This window comes from Onychostruthus taczanowskii, unplaced genomic scaffold (genome assembly GCF_017590055.1).
Source record: "Onychostruthus taczanowskii isolate IOZ18803 unplaced genomic scaffold, ASM1759005v1 scaffold13, whole genome shotgun sequence".
NCBI classification, from domain to species: domain Eukaryota; kingdom Metazoa; phylum Chordata; class Aves; order Passeriformes; family Passeridae; genus Onychostruthus; species Onychostruthus taczanowskii.
The window spans coordinates 15,139,776-15,158,459 of record NW_024498462.1 but is presented as its reverse complement, the minus strand read 5'-3'; the positions used below and the strand labels follow the sequence as shown (position 1 = coordinate 15,158,459).

At 50.6% G+C, this 18,684-nt stretch overlaps 1 protein-coding gene across 4 annotated transcripts in view; it reads right to left on the bottom strand.

Annotated features, from left to right (window-relative positions):
- The window catches only part of MCF2 (MCF.2 cell line derived transforming sequence), a 54,552-nt gene that overhangs the window by 10,426 nt on the left and 25,442 nt on the right, over positions 1-18,684 (bottom strand). For all 4 annotated transcript variants that reach the window (XM_041396589.1, XM_041396590.1, XM_041396587.1 and 1 more), the window contains exons 8-22: positions 15,854-15,978; positions 15,250-15,364; positions 14,769-14,888; positions 13,458-13,649; positions 11,617-11,808; positions 11,338-11,509; positions 8,783-8,871; positions 8,180-8,268; positions 7,891-7,957; positions 6,034-6,149; positions 5,867-5,936; positions 5,496-5,588; positions 5,095-5,187; positions 4,027-4,152; positions 3,101-3,322 (exon numbers count right to left, since the gene is read on the bottom strand). In XM_041396589.1, the coding sequence (XP_041252523.1) occupies positions 3,101-3,322; positions 4,027-4,152; positions 5,095-5,187; positions 5,496-5,588; positions 5,867-5,936; positions 6,034-6,149; positions 7,891-7,957; positions 8,180-8,268; positions 8,783-8,871; positions 11,338-11,509; positions 11,617-11,808; positions 13,458-13,649; positions 14,769-14,888; positions 15,250-15,364; positions 15,854-15,978 (1,881 nt within the window). The remainder of the gene's footprint in view (positions 1-3,100; positions 3,323-4,026; positions 4,153-5,094; positions 5,188-5,495; positions 5,589-5,866; positions 5,937-6,033; positions 6,150-7,890; positions 7,958-8,179; positions 8,269-8,782; positions 8,872-11,337; positions 11,510-11,616; positions 11,809-13,457; positions 13,650-14,768; positions 14,889-15,249; positions 15,365-15,853; positions 15,979-18,684) is intronic.

Sequence of the window (18,684 nt, the reverse complement as noted above, 5' to 3'; positions counted from 1 at the left end):
ACGTGACGCATTATTTATCCACACAGATTATTTCTTTCCAAAAGCAGGGTAATTTTTGGGATGCCCCAAGCCTGGCTTCCAGGACGGGCTTGCAGCTGCATCCTGCTTTACTCATTATCCCCAGCCCCCTCTGATAGCTGGGATGAAGCACCCAAGGCCCAAATCCTTCAGGACCCACCTGAGCCAAGCTCAAACCACGGCTAGAGACACAAAACTCTTCAGCAACCTCTGACCTCCCTCCTGAGCTGAAAACTGCTGTAATACCTGAAACCACATGAACCATCCCCTCCCCTGAAGCAGGGTGTGCTGGCAATTATTCACTGATGAAAGGATGGCCAAGAATAGCTCAAGTGTCCCACGTGCATGTTTTGGAGCAGATGTAATAACAGAGGTATCATCTATCATAAATTATTCACGCAGACTGGATGAGACAAATCCACTGTAAACACAAACAAAGCCTTAGAAATAACATCTGTTCAGCACTGCTGATCCTCCCTGACAACATGTGGTGCCTTGGTCTGAAGGACTTGGATGATTTCCAGCAGAGGTGCCACGGACAATGTTCTGTCCCAATTCATGTGTTGGTGCCCCTTTCCAGTGACAGGAACACCCCAGGGAGCAGGAACCAGGCTGCTCCTGACATCACAGAAACATTTAGGCTGCACAAGACCCCTGAGGCCATCGAGTCCACTAACCCAGCAGTGCCAAGGCCACCACGACCCCTGTCCCCAAGTGCCACATCCACAGGGCTTTAAATCCCTGCAGGGATGGGGACCCCCCTCTGCCCGGGGCTGTGCCAGTCCTGCCCACTCCTCATATCCAAGCTGAACACCCTGGCACAGCTTGAGGTCTTTTCCCCTCTAGAAAGCTGGATGAGGCTCCATTTTGATTTTATAAAAACTTAAAATTTATGAAAGCTGTTGGAAGGGCAGCCTGGAGAGCACCTCATCCAGACACTGCAATTCCCAGTTCTGTGCACCTTGTTTACCCTGGCAATTTATAGAGGCTCCTACAAAACTGCCCAGGCATCAAGACGTGAGAAATTTTGGATGATCTCCTATGATGATGCAAAGAACAAGTGCCAGAAAGAGACAGATTTAAGGTCTGTTCATCCAGGTTAGAGGATTTTAAATTCCATTTCCTCCCCCTGCCCAGGATTTACTGCAGTGCAGACCAAGCTGGGCCAGTGCAAGCTCTGGGCTGGTGCTCATCTGCAGATTGACCTGGCACTGCAGGAACCTGCACCCCTGGCTCACTGAGCCCAGCTGAAGAGCTGCTGGCCTCTGCTCACTTCACACAGGATGCAGGATTATCCTCAGGGTTTCCCTGGTTTGCTCTGTGGCTGATCTGTTACACAGCATCTACCCAACAGCTCACTTCAACCCCGAATCCCCAAAAAACATTGCTGCAAAGAAAAATCATTTCCTGGTGCTTAGGGACAAGGTTTAGTGGTGGATTTGGCAGTGCTGTTTTAGCAGCTGGACTCGATGAACTTAGAGGTCTTTTCCAACATCATTGTCTGTGAAATCAAATCAATGTCAAGCTCCAGAAACAGGATTTTGCCCTCAGTACAGCAATTCTCAAAACACATGTGTGCAGGTGTGATCCTGCCACCTCCATGGATCCTCTAACTCCAAGCTCTGCGTGTCAGCACAAACAAGGAGCTGTGGACAGTCCTGTGCAGGCACAGGGAAGCTGTGGACAGTCCTCTGCAGGCACAGGGAAGCTGTGGACAGTCCTCTGGGGGCACAGGGAAGCTGTGGACAGTCCTCTGGAGACACAGGGAAGCTGTGGACAGTCCTCTGGAGGCACAGGGAAGCTGTGGACAGTCCTGTGCAGGCAGAGGAGAGCTGTGGACAGTCCTCTGGGGGCACAGGGAAGCTGTGGACAGCTGCCTGGGCTCCTGAGTGCAGCATCCTCTCCTCTGAGCTGCATTTCCCCTGCCACCTCTTCAGTCCTCCCAAAAGCATGAGTGCTAAAAGGAGCCCTGCAGGGGAAACAAGCTCTCCAGAAAGAAAATGGTGCTGTGTGGGGAAAACACTGGGTACCAAAGCACACGGCCTGAGACTTGCTCTGTGCCATCACCTGTGACGTGCCCCAGGGCTGCTCACTGCTCCTGGCCAGACCCCTGGCACCAGGGAGCTGCAGCAGGACCTGCTGTGCCCCCAGCTCCTCAGCCTTCTCCAGTCTCACACAGACCCCTGTGGGTTCTCACTTCTCAACAAAAACAAGGCAGAGCCCTGAGAAAAAACAGTTTTGCTGTTAGAGCTGCTCATCACACACAGCGTGCCAGGAGGTCTCTCTCAGAGCAGCACTTTGGGATTTTATTGATACTAGTTAGCATTTATAGCTGTTTACACCCTTGTCATCTGATAATTGTAATTCCAGCTGCAGCTGGAGCCTGCCACAGGAGAGGGGAACGGGGAGGAAGAAGAGTTCACCCTGCATCCTCCTGCAGGGTGGAAAACAGGGCTCAGGAGCAGGCAGGCAGAGCTGCCCAGGGGCAGGAGGAGCCCCTCTCTCCCAGGTGGGCTGGGGAAGACCAAAAGTGCCTCCAAACCTGAGCATGGGCTGGGGCAGGGCCAGGCACACGAGGGCTGGGAGAAATGCTGGGGGGAGCTATTTAACACCCAGCTGGTTTGGGCCATCAGCAAGAGTTATTTTGGAATAAAGCAGTAATGTCTAAAATGACAGTATGAGAAATCATTTTCTGCTTTCTAAAGCAATGTGCTTCATACAGTCACAATTTCACAGCACTGAGACAGGATTCTCCCAAGGATAAAACACAAGCTGCTTCCTTTTGTCTCCTAAAGGTAAAGGAAATTTACCTGTACCCCTGGCACAGCACAGCCTGACCCCGAGGCCAGGGGTTCTCCCAGCTGCTGCCCCAGCCCTGGGCTCCTCAGACTCATCCAGCCACCAGCCCTCCATGGATGTGGCACGGCCCTCAGCAGCAGAAAACAAACCCCACCTCAGAGAAAAACCCCCCTGGCTCTGCAGAATCACTGCTCTGCACGTGGCTGTGTGAAACACCCTAAGGTTCAAAATAAACAAAATAAATGTAAATAAAATAAAATAAACAAAAATAAAGCCCCCTTACTTTCAGAAAGTGCTTAAAGCTGTAAGATGAGGTTTTGTCATATCCATCTCCGTGCTCCTCTCTCTTCTTGCAGAAGACCAAGGCTTTCTCATACAGAAACAGGTGCCTCTGCATGGGCTTGAACCTGGCCAGATCCTTCATTTTTGTGGGCCCTTTTCGGTGTCCTGCCCAAACACTGAAAGATCCCTGCATCAATACTTTCCCCAGTTCGCTCAGGTCACCCTGGGGAGAGCGTGACAAACAACAAAGAAGGACAAAGAGGTGAATTAAAATGAGAGAGGGCTCTCCAAACAATGACAGCACACGGGGCCAGCTCTGCTCCAAGGCACGTCCCTCTAGGAATAGCTCTTCCTGGAAGGACCAGAGGCTCTCTGGCAGGGATGACCTGGTGCCAGGGGGGCACAGGACTCGGGCAGGGCTGCAGCTGCTCTAGAAACTCAGGAAGAACTAGAAGGAACAGAAAACCATGCAGCTCCCGTGGAACAGCATGTCAAGGGCTCTGGCTACTTTAGTGGGGCAGGGAGGTGAGCTCTGAGCCTGAACTGAGGCATCAGAAGATGGAACTCTCCAGGAGGCCAGGCCTGGCAGCAGCAGCTTCCCTGGAAGCCTAGGAAATACCACCACTGCAGTGGGACAGGCTCAGCCTCAGCCTCAGAGAGCTGTTTGCTAAATGGGAAATGCCACAGAAACAGCCCAGAGTTATCAGAGCACAGAGGAGCACGCTGGAGAAATGCTCCAGAAAGCCACAAGGTGGCAAGGCTGGCACCGTGCAGCTCAGGATCCCAACCCGAGATCCGAGGGAAGATTGTCACCTCTGGGTCCCTGACCCAGCCCTGCACAGGCTCTGTCCTGGCAGCTCCCAGCTCTCACATCCTGCACACCAGGGCATCACCAGCCTTGTGCAAGGGCTGCCCACAGCTGCTCACATCATATCCTGTGATTGAAATCTGATGCATGGAGTCGTTGACTGACTTCAGCAAATCCAGCATTGCGACCAGAGCTTCCTGAAGTTCCTGAACTCCATCACAGCTCGTGCTGTACTTTAGCAGCTCCTGAAAATAGAAATAAGCACGTGTTTGCACTTGAACAAAGCAGATTTTTCCACCTTGCCCAAAGTTTCCAGTGCCCAGGAGTGACCTACACTGAGTTTCTTTATTCGTGTCCCTGGAAAAAGGCTCCCTCTGGAGCACAGTGAGTATGAGGTGTGGGACAGGCCAGTGAGGGATGGCCTGTTTTTGATATGCTTCCTCAAGGAGGGTGTCAGCACAGAGCAGCATCACATTCTCCTGACTCTTTGTGCTGTGTTTTGCTGCTTGCTAAGACATGGCAATAAGGCTGGGGTTTTTCATTAGTGCCAACATGCCCTCAAAGGAGCTTGCAGCAGATGACTGTCTTCAGACTGGCAGGCACAAGGAACAGAATTTACAAAATCCACAGCTTTCAGATAGCAATTAGAAGACAGAATTTTCCCACTGAGATAAAATTAGTTCCATTTCAGATCTCCTGTGCCCTACAGCTGCATGTATACTCATTCAGAGGCTGGGAGGAGGTTCAGAAGTCACCACCCAAGTGTTACTCCTGCCTTACAAAGGGAGAATAGCTGCACTGCCCTGCCTCAGGCGGGGACACAAAAATAAATGCACTAAAGATTACAGGTGCTACCAACACCTGAGGAGAAGAGATGCAACAATTTATATAATTTATCAGAGTCTCATGATCATCTCTAGCTCGGTTTTCTTACAAGTGCTCCTGTAATTCTGCATCTCTGAGCAGATTCAAATAGTCTTTCTCTCCTTAAGCATGGCCTGTCACAAGCACCTGTTCCTTTTTCAGGTATGTGAACATTCATCTTCACTGGAAGTCACTTCAGGAGAGGCCAAGATGGGCAATATGTCATCCAAAGCTTGGTGCTGATCTACAGGTAACCTCTAATTGAAAAACAAACCAAATCTAATCTATCTGCTGGTGGCCTTTGGAAGCAGAAGATGAAATACCTTCAGAAGTAACTGGTACTTTGTCAGGCGCTGCACTGGTTTGAGCAGATAGGAATCCAGCCCCAGTTTGTGCTCCAACTTCCTTTGGCATTCCTGGAACACAGAAGTCACACCAAGTAAGTTTTGCACCATTTGTCAGTAGATATTCCAACAGCACAGCCGTGGGGTTTGATGACTACAAAGGTTTCATGTCCAAGGGCTGAATGGTACCCACTACTAGAGAAATATTATAATAACATGCAAATTAACAGTGAGTGCATCTGTACTCCTGGGGTGTGAGAAACACCAACATCTCTGTTTGTGAGCATTCTGCAGACCATGCTGAACAAAACGCAGAGCTGTGGGCTCTGAGGAGGCTGTCAGGACAGGGGAGTGTGCCAGGGGGGCAAGCAGCAGCTCACCTGGAAGAAGGAGCTCTCGGAGCACTGCCTCCAGAGGGACTCGGAGCGGGGCTTGTTCTGGCAGTACTTCTCATACATCTGGAAATCCTCCCGCTGCAAGGCAAGCCAAGGGCCAGGTCACCCCCAGCCCTGCCAGGCAGCAGCTCAGGCCAGCAGCCAGATGTGTGCTTCCACCTCTGCTGCCAGCTTCCGTGTGTGCAAGTGGCAGCTGGCTGCAGCTGTGGCTGCTCTGCCACCTCTGCTGGCCACACAGCCACCCCTGCTCCTGAGGCCAGGAACCTCTCAGCCAGCCAAGAGGAGCTGCAGAGTGTGACAAGGCAGGGAAACCCCGGCCTTGGAGTGTGCTTTATAGGTGACAAGGATTCACCCACCCTGTCCAGGAAACAGCAGCCCACTCGCTCAGGTGCTCCCAGGCAGCTCTCCAGACTGTGCAGGAAGATTCTGCAAGAGATGGCACAAGGGACAGTGAGCAGGGTGAGGCTGGGCTGTTCAGCACTCCAGGGAGCAGCCTGTGAGAGGGGAAGAGAGCATTCCATACTTGTTGTGGAAGTCGTAGATCTCGGGCATGTTCCCAAAGAGAACGTCCTTCCTGTTCCTCAGCACGGGGGGCAGCAGGATCAGCATGGCAGGGTTATCCATCTCAGCTCTGTAGCCCTGCCAGGAGAAAAAGGGCCACTCTCAGCTGCCACCTCCTCACAGGCAGGTGAAAAGGGGGCATGAACAGACTTCCAACATGATCTCTCTGTTTCTAAGTGCAATATCCCTTTTATTCCCTGTTTTTGGCCTCTAAAGCCCTGTCTTCAGTCGCTGGGCACAGGGGGTTGTGGTCCAGGAGGGAAGGTGTGGGACAGCTCCCGTGGGGCTGGCAGCACTGCAGAGATGCTCCAATTCTCCAAAGGCAAATCAGCCTGGCTGCAGGAGAGGAGCCACAGGAGTGTGTGTGTGTGTGGGAGAACAGGGGGCACAGAGGGCAGGGGGCACAGAGGGGGGAGAACAGGGGGCACAGAGGGGCAGGGGGCAAAGAGGGCAGGGGTCACAGAGGGGCAGGGGGCGTGTGTGTGTGTGTGTGTGTGTGTGTGTGCAGCTCCACAGCCTCAGCAGAGCCCTGCAGACCAGAGACAGGAGATCAGATCAAACACCCACGGGCTCTGTGCTCCTGCTCAGGGCGTGCTGCTCTCCTCAGTGCTCCAGGAACTCGGGGCTCTGTGCCCCCACTGCCCCTGACATCACAGCCCCCCAAACTGGGGAGGAGCTGGAAGGGCCCACACTGAAACACAAAGTGCTGGGTGGAAGCAGGAACAGTGTACAGCTCCCCAAGGAACAGCCCATCAGGGCACCAGACATGGCAAACGTGCTCACTGCAGTGCAGGGCTCACAGCAGAGTGCACAGAGGCCCCAGGAATGGCAAAAGGCACAGCTCAGGCTGGCCCTGCTGCTCACCAAGGGCTGCACGGGACTGAGGCCCTTTAACATGGGCAGCACAAACGTGTTCAATATGTGCAGCACATCTCCTCTGGCCTTCCAGACTAATCTCTCACTCACTGTGCTTGGAATCAATATTCCCCATACTCAGCAGGCATTCTGTACTTGATTAAGGATGCAATAGATGATAAGTATCTGGAAAATTAGTCGTTTTATTTAAGGCCAGCAAGCAGGCTTCCCTCTTTAAAAGAAATACTATTTTCAGAAAACTGAAGTCTATCTGTCCATTTTTCTCTATCCAGACTCGATGTGCACAGCAATAAATCTGTGTACCTGCCAACTGCTTCATCACAGAGTGTGCTTTAGCAAAAACCCAACCAGTGCAGGGCAAGCACTGCAGCCACTGCCTGCAGAGGAACAGATTTACATCCTGCTTGCTCCTGGCTGGGAGAAATGCTGGGGGGAGCTATTTAACACCCAGCTTGTTTGGGCCATCAGCAAGAGTTATTTTGGAATAAAGCAGTAATGTCTAAAATGACAGTATGAGAAATCATTTTCTGCTTTCTAAAGCAATGTGCTTCATACAGTCACAATTTCACAGCACTGAGACAGGATTCTCCCAAGGATAAAACACAAGCTGCTTCCTTTTGTCTCCTAAAGGTAAAGGAAATTAGGGAACACTCAAGAGAAACAGCTTTTTGTGTATTTTACAGGCACTGCTAAGGCTAATTACCGTGCTTTTGTGTACAAACAGAAGGATTCTCCTTCACTGTGGATGAAAAGCTCATCCTGACACCAACTGTTCCTGCAGATGCCTCCAACAAAGGCACAAACCTGGGCATTTATGACTAGACTGGGATGTGACAGTCTGGTGGAAGCCTGCCCTGGCACATCTGGGCTGTCTGAGGGGCTGGCAGGTGCCCTTTGTGCAATCACCAGGGCACAGGAACGAGGACCTGCAGAAGTCACTCACCGTCAGGACAGTGAAGAGCTCCTCCACATACACTCTCTCTGTTTCTATAAGCTCATTTATGACATGGCTAAAATGGAAACACAACAGAAGTGTATTATTTAGTGTCTATGAAAAGCCCCACAGGTGGTCAGTGCAGCTCAAGGAGCCCAGAACGTTGTGTGACCTCATGAATAACCACGAGGTGAGAGCACAGGAGATGACACCTGGGTCAGGACACAGGCATGGGGCAAGGGCTGGCCAGAAACAAACACCCTTCTAGGGGGTGTGCAAGGGCTGAGTGCTTACTTACCCTTTCAGCACGTCCAGGCTGTCCTCACTGTCTGAAATGAAGTACTGCAAGGAATTCCTCTTCTCCTGGTAGTCGTGCATGACCTCGATCTGGAAGGAGATGGGATCTCTGGGCAGGCTGCAGAGCCTGCAGGGCAGCAGGAGCCCAGCCCTGGGCAGCCCTGGGCAAGGATGAAAGGTGCTTCCTTATGAAACCCTTGGGCTGTAAACCTCAGAAGGGAATAACATGTAATGGGTGGCCAAAAATCCCAGAAAGGACTCTGCTAGGTAAATCTGAAAATATGGTAACATAACTCATCAGTGAAGAGTTTGCACAGGGGAAATACCTGGGCATGGGGATAGTTCCTAATGCACACCTCTGCTGTGTAAGAAATAACTTCAGGGAACAGCACACAGGAAATAGGGACCTGGATATGGTAAAAGCAGTCAAGGCAGAGCTCAGGTGTTGGACTAATCCAACAAAATTTTTTTGCTTGAGCTTTTAAAAGGCAAAATAAAAAGAAAATAAAGAGGGCATCTCCAAATCCAAAGTACACTCAATCTTCAGAGGAGTTTCAGTTTTTCCCTCTATAAAACTAACTCAGATTCCATGAACCATTTTTACCTTGCGAGAACTTGGTGTTTTTCTTGAAGTTTTCTTCCCAGGGAGAGAGAGATCGAATGAAAATTTCAAACTGGAATTAAAATCTACACCTTGGATAGGAAAAAAGCAGAATTACATGATGTACATCTACAGTGAAGGGGATTCTTCAGAGACAGAAACTAATATGTCAGGAAGAAAAATGGAATACACTTTAAGAAAAAATAATTAGTTAGCTAGCACTAACAGCAAACTGACAAAATAAAGGGTATTTATCCCAAACAATACTGATTCCACACAGCACATCCCACGGTCATAAAGGCCATAAAGTAGAAATATTTAGAAAAAACAAGATGTTCACCAAGGGAACACAGTAATCAAAACCTAACAAAGTCTCTGAAGCCTGAGCATATGATAACAACAAAAACAATAAAAGCAAACAAACTACAAAAAAGAACACCCCCTGCTAGGACACTGTTTTAAAGTCCTTTTACTAACATAGGGCAAGATGCTCAGCTGTAATAAACTTTCTCCATCTTGCACAAATTTATTGGTATTGTAAATAATTACAAGCTGCAATTGAGCCACAGAGGAAAAGTGGAAGCTCAAAAATAAAGCACCAGTGCCTCCAGGGAGCTGTATGGCATCATTCAAACACTCTGTAAGAAACGTGGAGAGAGCCAGAGGAGGCACGGGGGGCTCTGGGGGCACACTGGTGTGCAGAGCCCCTCTGCAGAGCTGTCACAGCCTGCCCTGCAGGAGCCACACACACCCAAGGTGGGCACGGCTGGGGCCCCCCACACCTGGGAGCACCCAAAAGAGGTGAGGATTGCCAGTGGCCCTGCTCAGAGACTGCCCTGGGAGGCTTTGGAGCTGGATGGGACATGGGCACCAGCTTCTCTTGGCTTCTCTTGCTAGAGGGACTCTGCCACGGCCTGCAGTGCCACTTCTGCCCATCCCACTACACCTGAGGGCTCAGGGTGGGATAGATTTACTCTTCCCCACCCTCCCTAAAAACGGTTTAAACATTAGAACCACATGTCTCAGACAGGCTTCAAATCCAGGGCAAAGATAAAAGAGGAAGCATCTGTCCTCAGACAGAGACAGAAGGGGGGAATGGGGCACAGAAACATAAGGAAGAAAGGAACAGAGGACAAAATGATGTGCTCAGAGCTGGTTTGGCTTCAAGCCCCACCATAAAACCCATCCATGTCAAAGCAGAGCAGGCCTGCAGCAGTCTGATGTCTGCCATCAAACAGACTCTCTTAAAAAGCTCTCCTGCCATGATCTCCCCAAAGAGGAGCCTTTTGTCTCTGCCACACTTGATCACTGCCTTCAGGAGGATCAATGCAGCACACCTGTGCTCTGCAGGTGAGCGTGTGTCCCACAAAGGCATGGAAAAACTCCAGCTGGGTGATGGAGATCTCACAACATCCACAGAGCTGGCCCCCATTTACCCTACTCTTTAGGGCAATAATTTGTCTTTGACCCTTTCCTCTTTGTGGAAAGCTGGAAAAGCTTGCTAGGTAAAATGGCAATGCTCTAGTTTGGGACTCAGAGCTGTTACTGACTGAGGAAAGGGCTCAGAAGGTAATGTGCTTTGGAGAGGGTGGCATCAGCCTGGGAAAAGGAAATCTGGGATTTATTTGCTGCACTGGCCTGCATCTCGAGGAGTTTCATTTCCCTCACTGCATCCAGCATCATTCCCACCCCTCCACTTGGCTATTCCATTTCTCATTCCCTGAACTGAAGCTGCTTTGCTGCTGTATGACACCTGCTACAACTCACCATAACCAATATTTGTTAATTCATCATAAAAACCTTGTGTTAAAACACAAATGTTTAATTGCTTTAATGAAGTCAGATCACTGAATTTAATATTCTGACACAATTTAGCAAGTCCCTGGTTGAAAATACATGGATGCTACTTTGGAATCTTTTAAATCTGCCTGATACACTCAGGGCTGCCAAGGATGAAAGTTTAAATGTTATCATTTAAAGCTAACATGGTGCCACATCCCATTACCAAAACTAAGGCAGAACATTCAGTGACCTCAGTTCAATGAGAATTTGTAACTTTATGGGCTTTAATTATTCCACAATTGGGATTTAGAGAAGAGACCCTGAAGGAATCAAAAGGAGTTAAGCATCCAGCTCATTTCTGTTCATGAGATTTGAGCTCCTCATTCCTCCAAGCTCCTTTGCAAACATCAGTCTAACTTTATGTCAGTTCCAGCTCAAGACAGCCACAGAGAACAGGCAAGCTAATAAATGGATAAAGCTTGCCCTTTTCCCCCTGTACTATTAACTCACCAGCTTCCAGCCCAGCAGGATGCCAGTAACTGGAGGGGTGCACTGCTTACAGCTCTTTTTTCACTGAGTGGCAAGTGGAAATAAATAATAAACAACCAACTTCAGCCTTCACACAGGTGTGGGAGCACAAACACTGGGAAGTTAGTAAATCCTGATATATATATTTAACACTCTGCAATAACTATCTGCCAGCAAGTTTTAGCTTCTCAAAACCACCCCAAGCCTTACTGTTCCTGCCTCAAAGCTGGAAATCCAGAGTATTTTACCGTGCTTAGGAGAGAACAAGGGTGACTTGGCTCGGGGGGGGTTCTCTGGCCGAGGAGCCACGAGCTGCACGGGCCGCACGTGCTTGTCCAGCAGCCTCCTGAAGCACGACTGCCTGCTCTCAAACATGCCCCGCACGTTCTCCAGCTTCACCTGCACCGACTGGATGTGGCACTGCAGAGAGCCCAGGACAGCCACGTCACCTCCCTGAGCAGGGCACAGGGCTGCCAAGCTGACAGCACAGCCCCAGCCCCGCTCTCCTCCCGTGGGACCTCGCTTACCTTCAGCTCGGGCGTTAAGATCGACTCAAAATCGCAGAGTAGGGCTTGGGGATCATGGTTTAAGTAGGACGAAGAGCTTTCAAGAAATCTTTCTATGTCCTGGAGCGCTTTCTGAGCGCCTTCTTTAGACTGGCACTTGTCCATCTGCTGGTTGGCGAGCAGGTAGGCACCTTCATCACAGCACTGCAGAGCCTGGGGGCAGCACAGGCAGTGAGACCCCCAGCACCTCCACTGCCACAGGGTCCCATGAGAATATCGCTGCCGACCTGGATGCAGCGCTCCCAAAGAGCTCGGCACCTGCTGTGCCTTCATTAGGAAACACAAAGCCACGTTTCTTCTGCAAGGTGTCTGCAGTCCTCAACAGGCCCAGCCAAGCTGTGCCCAGCTAAAACCAGCGCTGTGCCTGGCTAAAACCAGCGCTGTGCCCGGCTAAAACCAGCGGTGTGCCTGGCTCAAACCAGCGCTGTGCCCCGCTCAAACCAGCAGTGCCCAGCTCAAACCACCAGTGTGCCTGGCTCAAACCAGCAGTGTGCCCAGCTCAAACCAGTGCTGTGCCTGGCTCAAACCAGTGCTGTGCCCACTCAAACCAGCAGTGTGCCCACTCAAACCAGCAGTGTGCCCAGCTCAAACCAGCAGTGTGCCCAGCTCAAACCAGCAGTGTGCCCGGCTCAAACCAGCAGTGTGCCCAGATAAAACCAGCAGTGTGCCCAGCTAAAACCAGTGGTGTGCCCAGCTCAAACCAGCAGTGTGCCCAGCTCAAACCAGTGCTGTGCCCAGCTCAAACCAGCAGTGTGCCCAGCTCAAACCAGCAGCGTGCCTGCCATGGAGCTAGTGCACAGGTGACCCCAGGATAAGCAGGTGTTTGCTTCTCCAGCTGGGAAAGCTGAAGTGGGCACTTTGGAGCTCACAGGGAGAGTGGGAGGCTCCTTGAGGCTCAGTGCAGACCTGAGCTGGGGCTCACTGGCACTCACACACTGAGCTGTGCACAGGGGTGACAGGATGCTCCAGCCAAGAGCAACAGAGAATTTCCAGGGCTGTGAACAGGACAGGAGACATGGAGAGCAGGACCATGCTGTGCTCCAGCTCAGCCCCAAGCTAGACCCCAGGCACCAACCAGGCCTGCAGGGAGCCCAGGAGAGGCCCCTGTCCTGCAGGACAGGCTGCCAAGGACTGTGTCCCACAGATCAGCACAAGGCTGAAGTGGCGCACACAGAGAGCAAAAAGGAACTCCCCAGTTCCCCAAAACAGGGAAATGGAACAGGTCAAAATTCACTGTTTCTCTTAATTGGCCTCAAGCACATTACAGCCGTGTGCCTTCTGGCCTAATTAGCGTGAATTTCCCTAAATGAATATTTGATGCTGATTAAGATATCAAAGAGCGTTGGAGCCACATGACTCCACTTCCATGCTAGCACACAGCAGCTGTGCCTACCTACCAATCTGTCACCTTATTTCACACTCAGCTATGTTCATTCTTAATCAATCACTCAGAAAAAAGGGCTGGAGTTTATGTGGGAGCATCACCTCTGGCACACTGGGCAGGAAAACCTCCCAAGTCAATTAATACACGGACGTAGCATGAAAGCACCACCAAGAGCAGCAGCTGAGCTTGGTGTTGTGTGGAGATGCCCACCTCTTTCTGCTGCCCTCACAGCACCAGCAGACACCTGTGTGCTGACTTCCCAGCCAAGGGAGGTGTGCCACTCCTCCAGGAACACCTCCCCGCCATTAACCCTGAAGAAAAGCTGCAAACTTCAGGTGCTTCCAGCGAAGCAGAGAGGCTCGGCCCATGGAGAAGCTAACCAGCCATCTCCTCAGAGCCCTGTGTCCCCGAGCTCTACCTGCTGAAGGCGGCTGTGGAGCTCCAAGGTCTTCTGCAGGCGCACCTGCTTCCTCTTGCCGTGCTCAGCCAGCAGGTCGCAGTGGTGCCGCAGCTCGTTGCACTGCTGGCAGATCAGGTTCAGGGCGTAGTGGTGGTTGGCTGCCAGCTGGTGCCCGTGCAGGATCACCACCTGAGCCTTGCCCATCAGCTCCTGCAGGCAGAGGGAGAGCTGCACACGCACAGGAATGGTGCCAACGTGCCCCCACGCAGCACGGTGCCCTCCCACCTCGGCAGAGCTCGGGCGCTCGTGGAGATGGCTGCCAGCAGGAGCAGCCAGCACGGGGGGCTTACACAGCATAAAACGGTACCCCCACCACCTGGGGAGATAAACCTTTCTATCCAGGCAGGGGATGAAGAAGAAAACAGCATTTCACCACAGCAGCAAGGCTGTGAGTGCCTGCTGGCAGTGCATCACTGCCCTTCCAGGAGCCACACCCTGACCAAACTGCAGCTGAGGCCAGCTCAGCCCCAGCAGGCCCCCAGGCACCAAAGGCAACTGGAGTCCTTGAGGTTTATCTTGATGCCAAGCACACAGGATCTTTTCTGCACACCTCGGTAGTGTAATGGTTCTGGTTTCTCCAGGGCTGGGAGGAACTGGGATGGCATTCCACCGGGATGGCTTTCCTGCTGCACCCTGCCTGCCTTTTTGATCCTCTTCCCTCTCTCCACAAACATTTTTTCCAAATGGCAGCAAGCCTCAGACCTTTCTCTAGAACTCTTCTCTTCCGTGCCCAGAGCCCTCAGGATTTCTCTGCTGACCCTGGCCCAGGTGCCCAGCACACTCCTTTGCAAAGGTCACATCCTTAGCTGGGCTCTGTGAACCATTTCACTCTTCTTTCCCCTGCATCTCTTACTCTTCACCCACATGTTATGTTCAAGTCACAGACATGTCAGCATACAACTTTTTTTGCAACTCCATGTGCCTGGTAACAAGTTTCTGCCTATTAGCATAGTTAAAGCACTTAAAATATAAATAATTCTTCTTCCAGCTCGTTAAATCCCACGCCTCCCCCACGTTCAGACATTTATCTGTTCCGTATTTTCACGGTGGCTCAGCAATTCATTTTAACTCTGATAATTAAATACCCTGTTTCTGGCTTTCAGAGTGATCACAGCCTTGCTGCTCAGAGCAGAGACATGAAATCAATCCTCTTGTGCAGCACTTACCAACAAATTACAGAACCAGGTGATTTCAGCAAACACCTCCCACCACCAACACAGAATGTGGCTCTTGTTTCACAAGTGCTGCTCCTGTGCAAGGTTATCTCACCTGAGCCATGCCATCGAAGTGCTCCAAGTCCTTGAGCCTCTGTTTCACCTGGGGGATGCTGTCCCCAGTATCAGGCAGCTCTGCCTGCTGACCCATTAAAAATTCAATGGCATTCTTGACCTGGACACAAAGAAGAAGACTGCTGCAAAAGGATACAAAGCACAGGCAGGAAAGCAGTCTGAGCCCAAAATTAATCACACTTGAGCTAAGATTGCTATATCCAATAATACAGCTAGTGTTCCAAGAACTAATTTCTAAATTCAAAGATGCTTCCATCAGCAAAATCCAGGCGACTGCAGGGCAGTGATACCTAAATTAGCTCTCAGGGAGGAAGCACAGCCGTCTCCCCAGGCTAGCCAGCCCTGCCACAGCCAAGGAACAGCAGCATAAATTAAACACTCTCAAAATAAAAAGCATAACAACTTCTCTCCAACAGATCTCCAGCTCTCCCTTCTGCCAGTGGAAGCACATGCAATCCTACCTCTTGAAAACTTTGCTCAAACTTCCAGAGCTGCAAATATTGCTCCATTTTTAACTGGTGCTTTTCCCAGAAGCCATCAAAAGCAGTCTCCATCTCTCGCAGCTGACCCAGCAACCTTGGGCACAGAAAAAGGACAAGGCTGGAACAATTTGCAAACGGGACAAGCAGAGATGGACAAGACCTGGAGATCACTTACACAGGTCTTCTGGACACAAGGTCTCAGAAGAAGCCAACAGACATGTACATGTGGCTTGAGACGATCCCAGAGAGAGATTTAATGAAATCAGCACTGCATCTGTGAGAAGCAGGTGCTGCTATCTCCATTTATCTGGGTAAAACCTGGGAGCCTGGCACGGGACAGCCCTGCCAGGTCTCTACTGCAGGAGAAACAATGGCCCTGCATGAGCCACAGCCCCATCAGAACAGGGGGATAAAGAGCAGAGCAAGCCAGAATCATGAGAGAAGTCACCCAGCAATCTGAAGGACTGGAGCAAAATTCTGGGATCTTTGTCTTTGACAGGTGACCTAAACAACACATCCACACCCAAATAATTTGGGTGTTTCCACTGAAAAGCCAGGGAATTCAGGGACACTGGGCACTCACCGATTCACCGTCTCCCAGTCCCCAGGCCTCTCTGGCTGCTGCTCCTGGCTGCATTCCCCTGGCTCTGGCTCTTCAAAACTGCTCAAAAGCAAGTTTCCCTCTTTTGTGACTGCTGTGATATCTTCCTGTATGACACAAAACATTTCTCATTCAGGTTACTTATTGTGAGGGAAGGATGAGGCATTTTGTGTTTCTCCTGCCTCAGTTTCCCTGTGTGAAAAGAAGCAGCAGCACCCAACAGACCAAAGGACTCCCAGCAGATGTTTCAGTCCTTGACATGGAATTAACCCCTGGGGCTGCACGAGGCTGAGCCATGGACGGGGCACCAGGCTGGGTGGAAACTGCCACACATGAGTGCACCAGGCCACAGAATGGTTCAGGAGCCAGCACTGCCCCTGGTGTGGGACATCTGCCCACAGGTTCATGTCTTCAAGCAAGATTTTCACGGCTGGAAGGCCAGAGACCCACGTTCCTCCTGTGATTCAAAGCCATCCATTGTCCATAAAGCAAAGTGGCCTGGCTGTCAGACAGGTGGCAACTTGACTTTTTCTGTTCAGTATATCAACGGGGTTAAGCTACTCTGTTTAATTAATTTCTGTCATTTTTTCATATTGCTTGATGCCAGTTTCTGCTCAGCATCACAGCTACCTAAATTATTGTGATTTACTCAATATCTGAATTCAAGAATCAGCTGCACCAGCCTGGGGTTGTCATGAGAGAGACAAGGACCCCCATGTCTTGCTGTCACCACAATCTGTGCACAGCTTCTCATCTGCTTTTGTGTTTCATGGTCTTAGAAGGAACAAGAGAAAAAAGCCAACAGACCTCACTTCAGACAAAAGCCAACGAGTGGTTTTGATATCTGAAATTAATAGATGAGGAATTAAAAGCAACAGATGGCTTGTACTGAGTGCTGCTGTGCTTTCCACGCAAAGGAAAACACTGATGAGTTTCCTTTCTGCACAGAGACAAGTGGGCACTGCTGACTGGTTTAGACACTGCTGACCCACACTGTGGGCTGGTATTGCCCCTGCACTGGGGCCACATCCTGAGCACAAAGCTGAACTCACTGAGCCACGGTGCAAGAGATGGAGCTGCTATTTCATATTACTCTCTTCATTTTCAAAGAGATGGAGGCCCATTGACAGTATCTACAGTGATTCTTTCTAAACATGCACACATGTATTTATGCCTACACACAGCACAACTTGGATGACATTTTCAGTATTTCTTAGAGGCAGCTTTCTGGGAACTCGCTGACACACGAATGACAAATGATTATCAATTAAAATAGATACAATTCTTTGACTTAGGTAAATAAAACCTGTCACAAAGCAGAGGAGCTCATTCTTCAGCCCCACAGAACAACTATGAACACAGTGATTGCTTCTGAAGGGAGGGTTTGGGGCCTGTGCTGCTCCTGGAAGGTGCAGGAGCACCGAAGACAACAGGCTGATGAAGCAGCAGCTGGCTGCACTGAACCTTCCACTGGCTGCTATGATAATATTAATCACAATCACAGAGTTGAAAAAATAAATTTAAATATTCAAGAAACAAACGTTGCTTAAGACAAAACCTGAAGGCTGCCATGAAGCCAGGGATCACATGGTGGATGCTCTGCACCCTGTGCTCACACAGGAATCTTCACCTTGGATGCTCTCCAGCACAGCTCCCCTAAGTGCCCCCAGGGAAGATCCACCAGGCAGAGGGACCCGGGGACAAACCACCCCTCCAGACCTGCTGATGACCTCTGCCTGCAGCTTTCTGCAGCCGAGGGGGTGAGGCAGAGGGGCTCCCAGCTGGGGACAGGAACAGGCAGGTGACAGAGCTGCTGGCACAGCCTGCTGGCAGCCAGAGGTGCCATCCCACGGGAGGAGGCAGCTCAGAGCTGCAGGGTGCAGGCAGCTCAGGACTGCTGGGTGCTGGCAGGGTGACCTGGCAGCTCAGAGCTGCTGGGTGCAGGCAGGGTGACCTGCTCACTGCATGGCACAGGTGAGGACACAGAACAGCCAGGCTGTGCTCTGCCTCATCTGACAGCACACACACGGGAGGGAGGGAGCATGCAGGGGGCACCAACCAAACAGGGAACACCAAGCAAAGAGTGGGCACCAAGCAAAGAGGGGAACCAACCACACGGGACACCAACCAAAGAGTGGGCACCAACCAAACAGGGGCACCAACCAAACAGGGGACACCAACCAAACAGGGGACACCAACCAAACAGGGGACACCAACCTGTTATGATGATATTTTATGAAAAATCCTTTGTTAGGATTTTTCCTTTTTGGGAAGTTGAGGAGTTTTAAGAGAGAAATGTAAACCATAACTATCTGCTGCTGTGGAATGCAACAGGTACATCTGTGATTGGTGCATGTTGGTTGTTTCTAATTAATAGCCAATCACAGATGCAGCTGCATCGGACTCTGAGAGTCACAAGTCTTTGTTATTCATTCTTTTCTTGTTCTTTCTAACCTTCTGATGAATCTTTTCTCTCTATTCTTTAAGTATAGTTTTAATATGGTATTTTAATATAATATATATCATAATATAATAAACCAGCCTTCTAAAACATAAAGTTGAGATTCGCATCTCCACACATAAGACACCAAACACAACACCAACCAAACAGGAGCACCCACCAAAGAGTGGGCACCAACCAAACATGGGACACCAACCAAAAAGGGAACACCACCCACACAGGAACACCAACCACACAGGGACACCACCCAAAGAGTGGGCACCAACCAAACAAGGGACACCGACCAAACAGGGGACACTGACCAAACAGGGGACACTGACCAAACAGGGGACACCAACCACACAGGGGACAC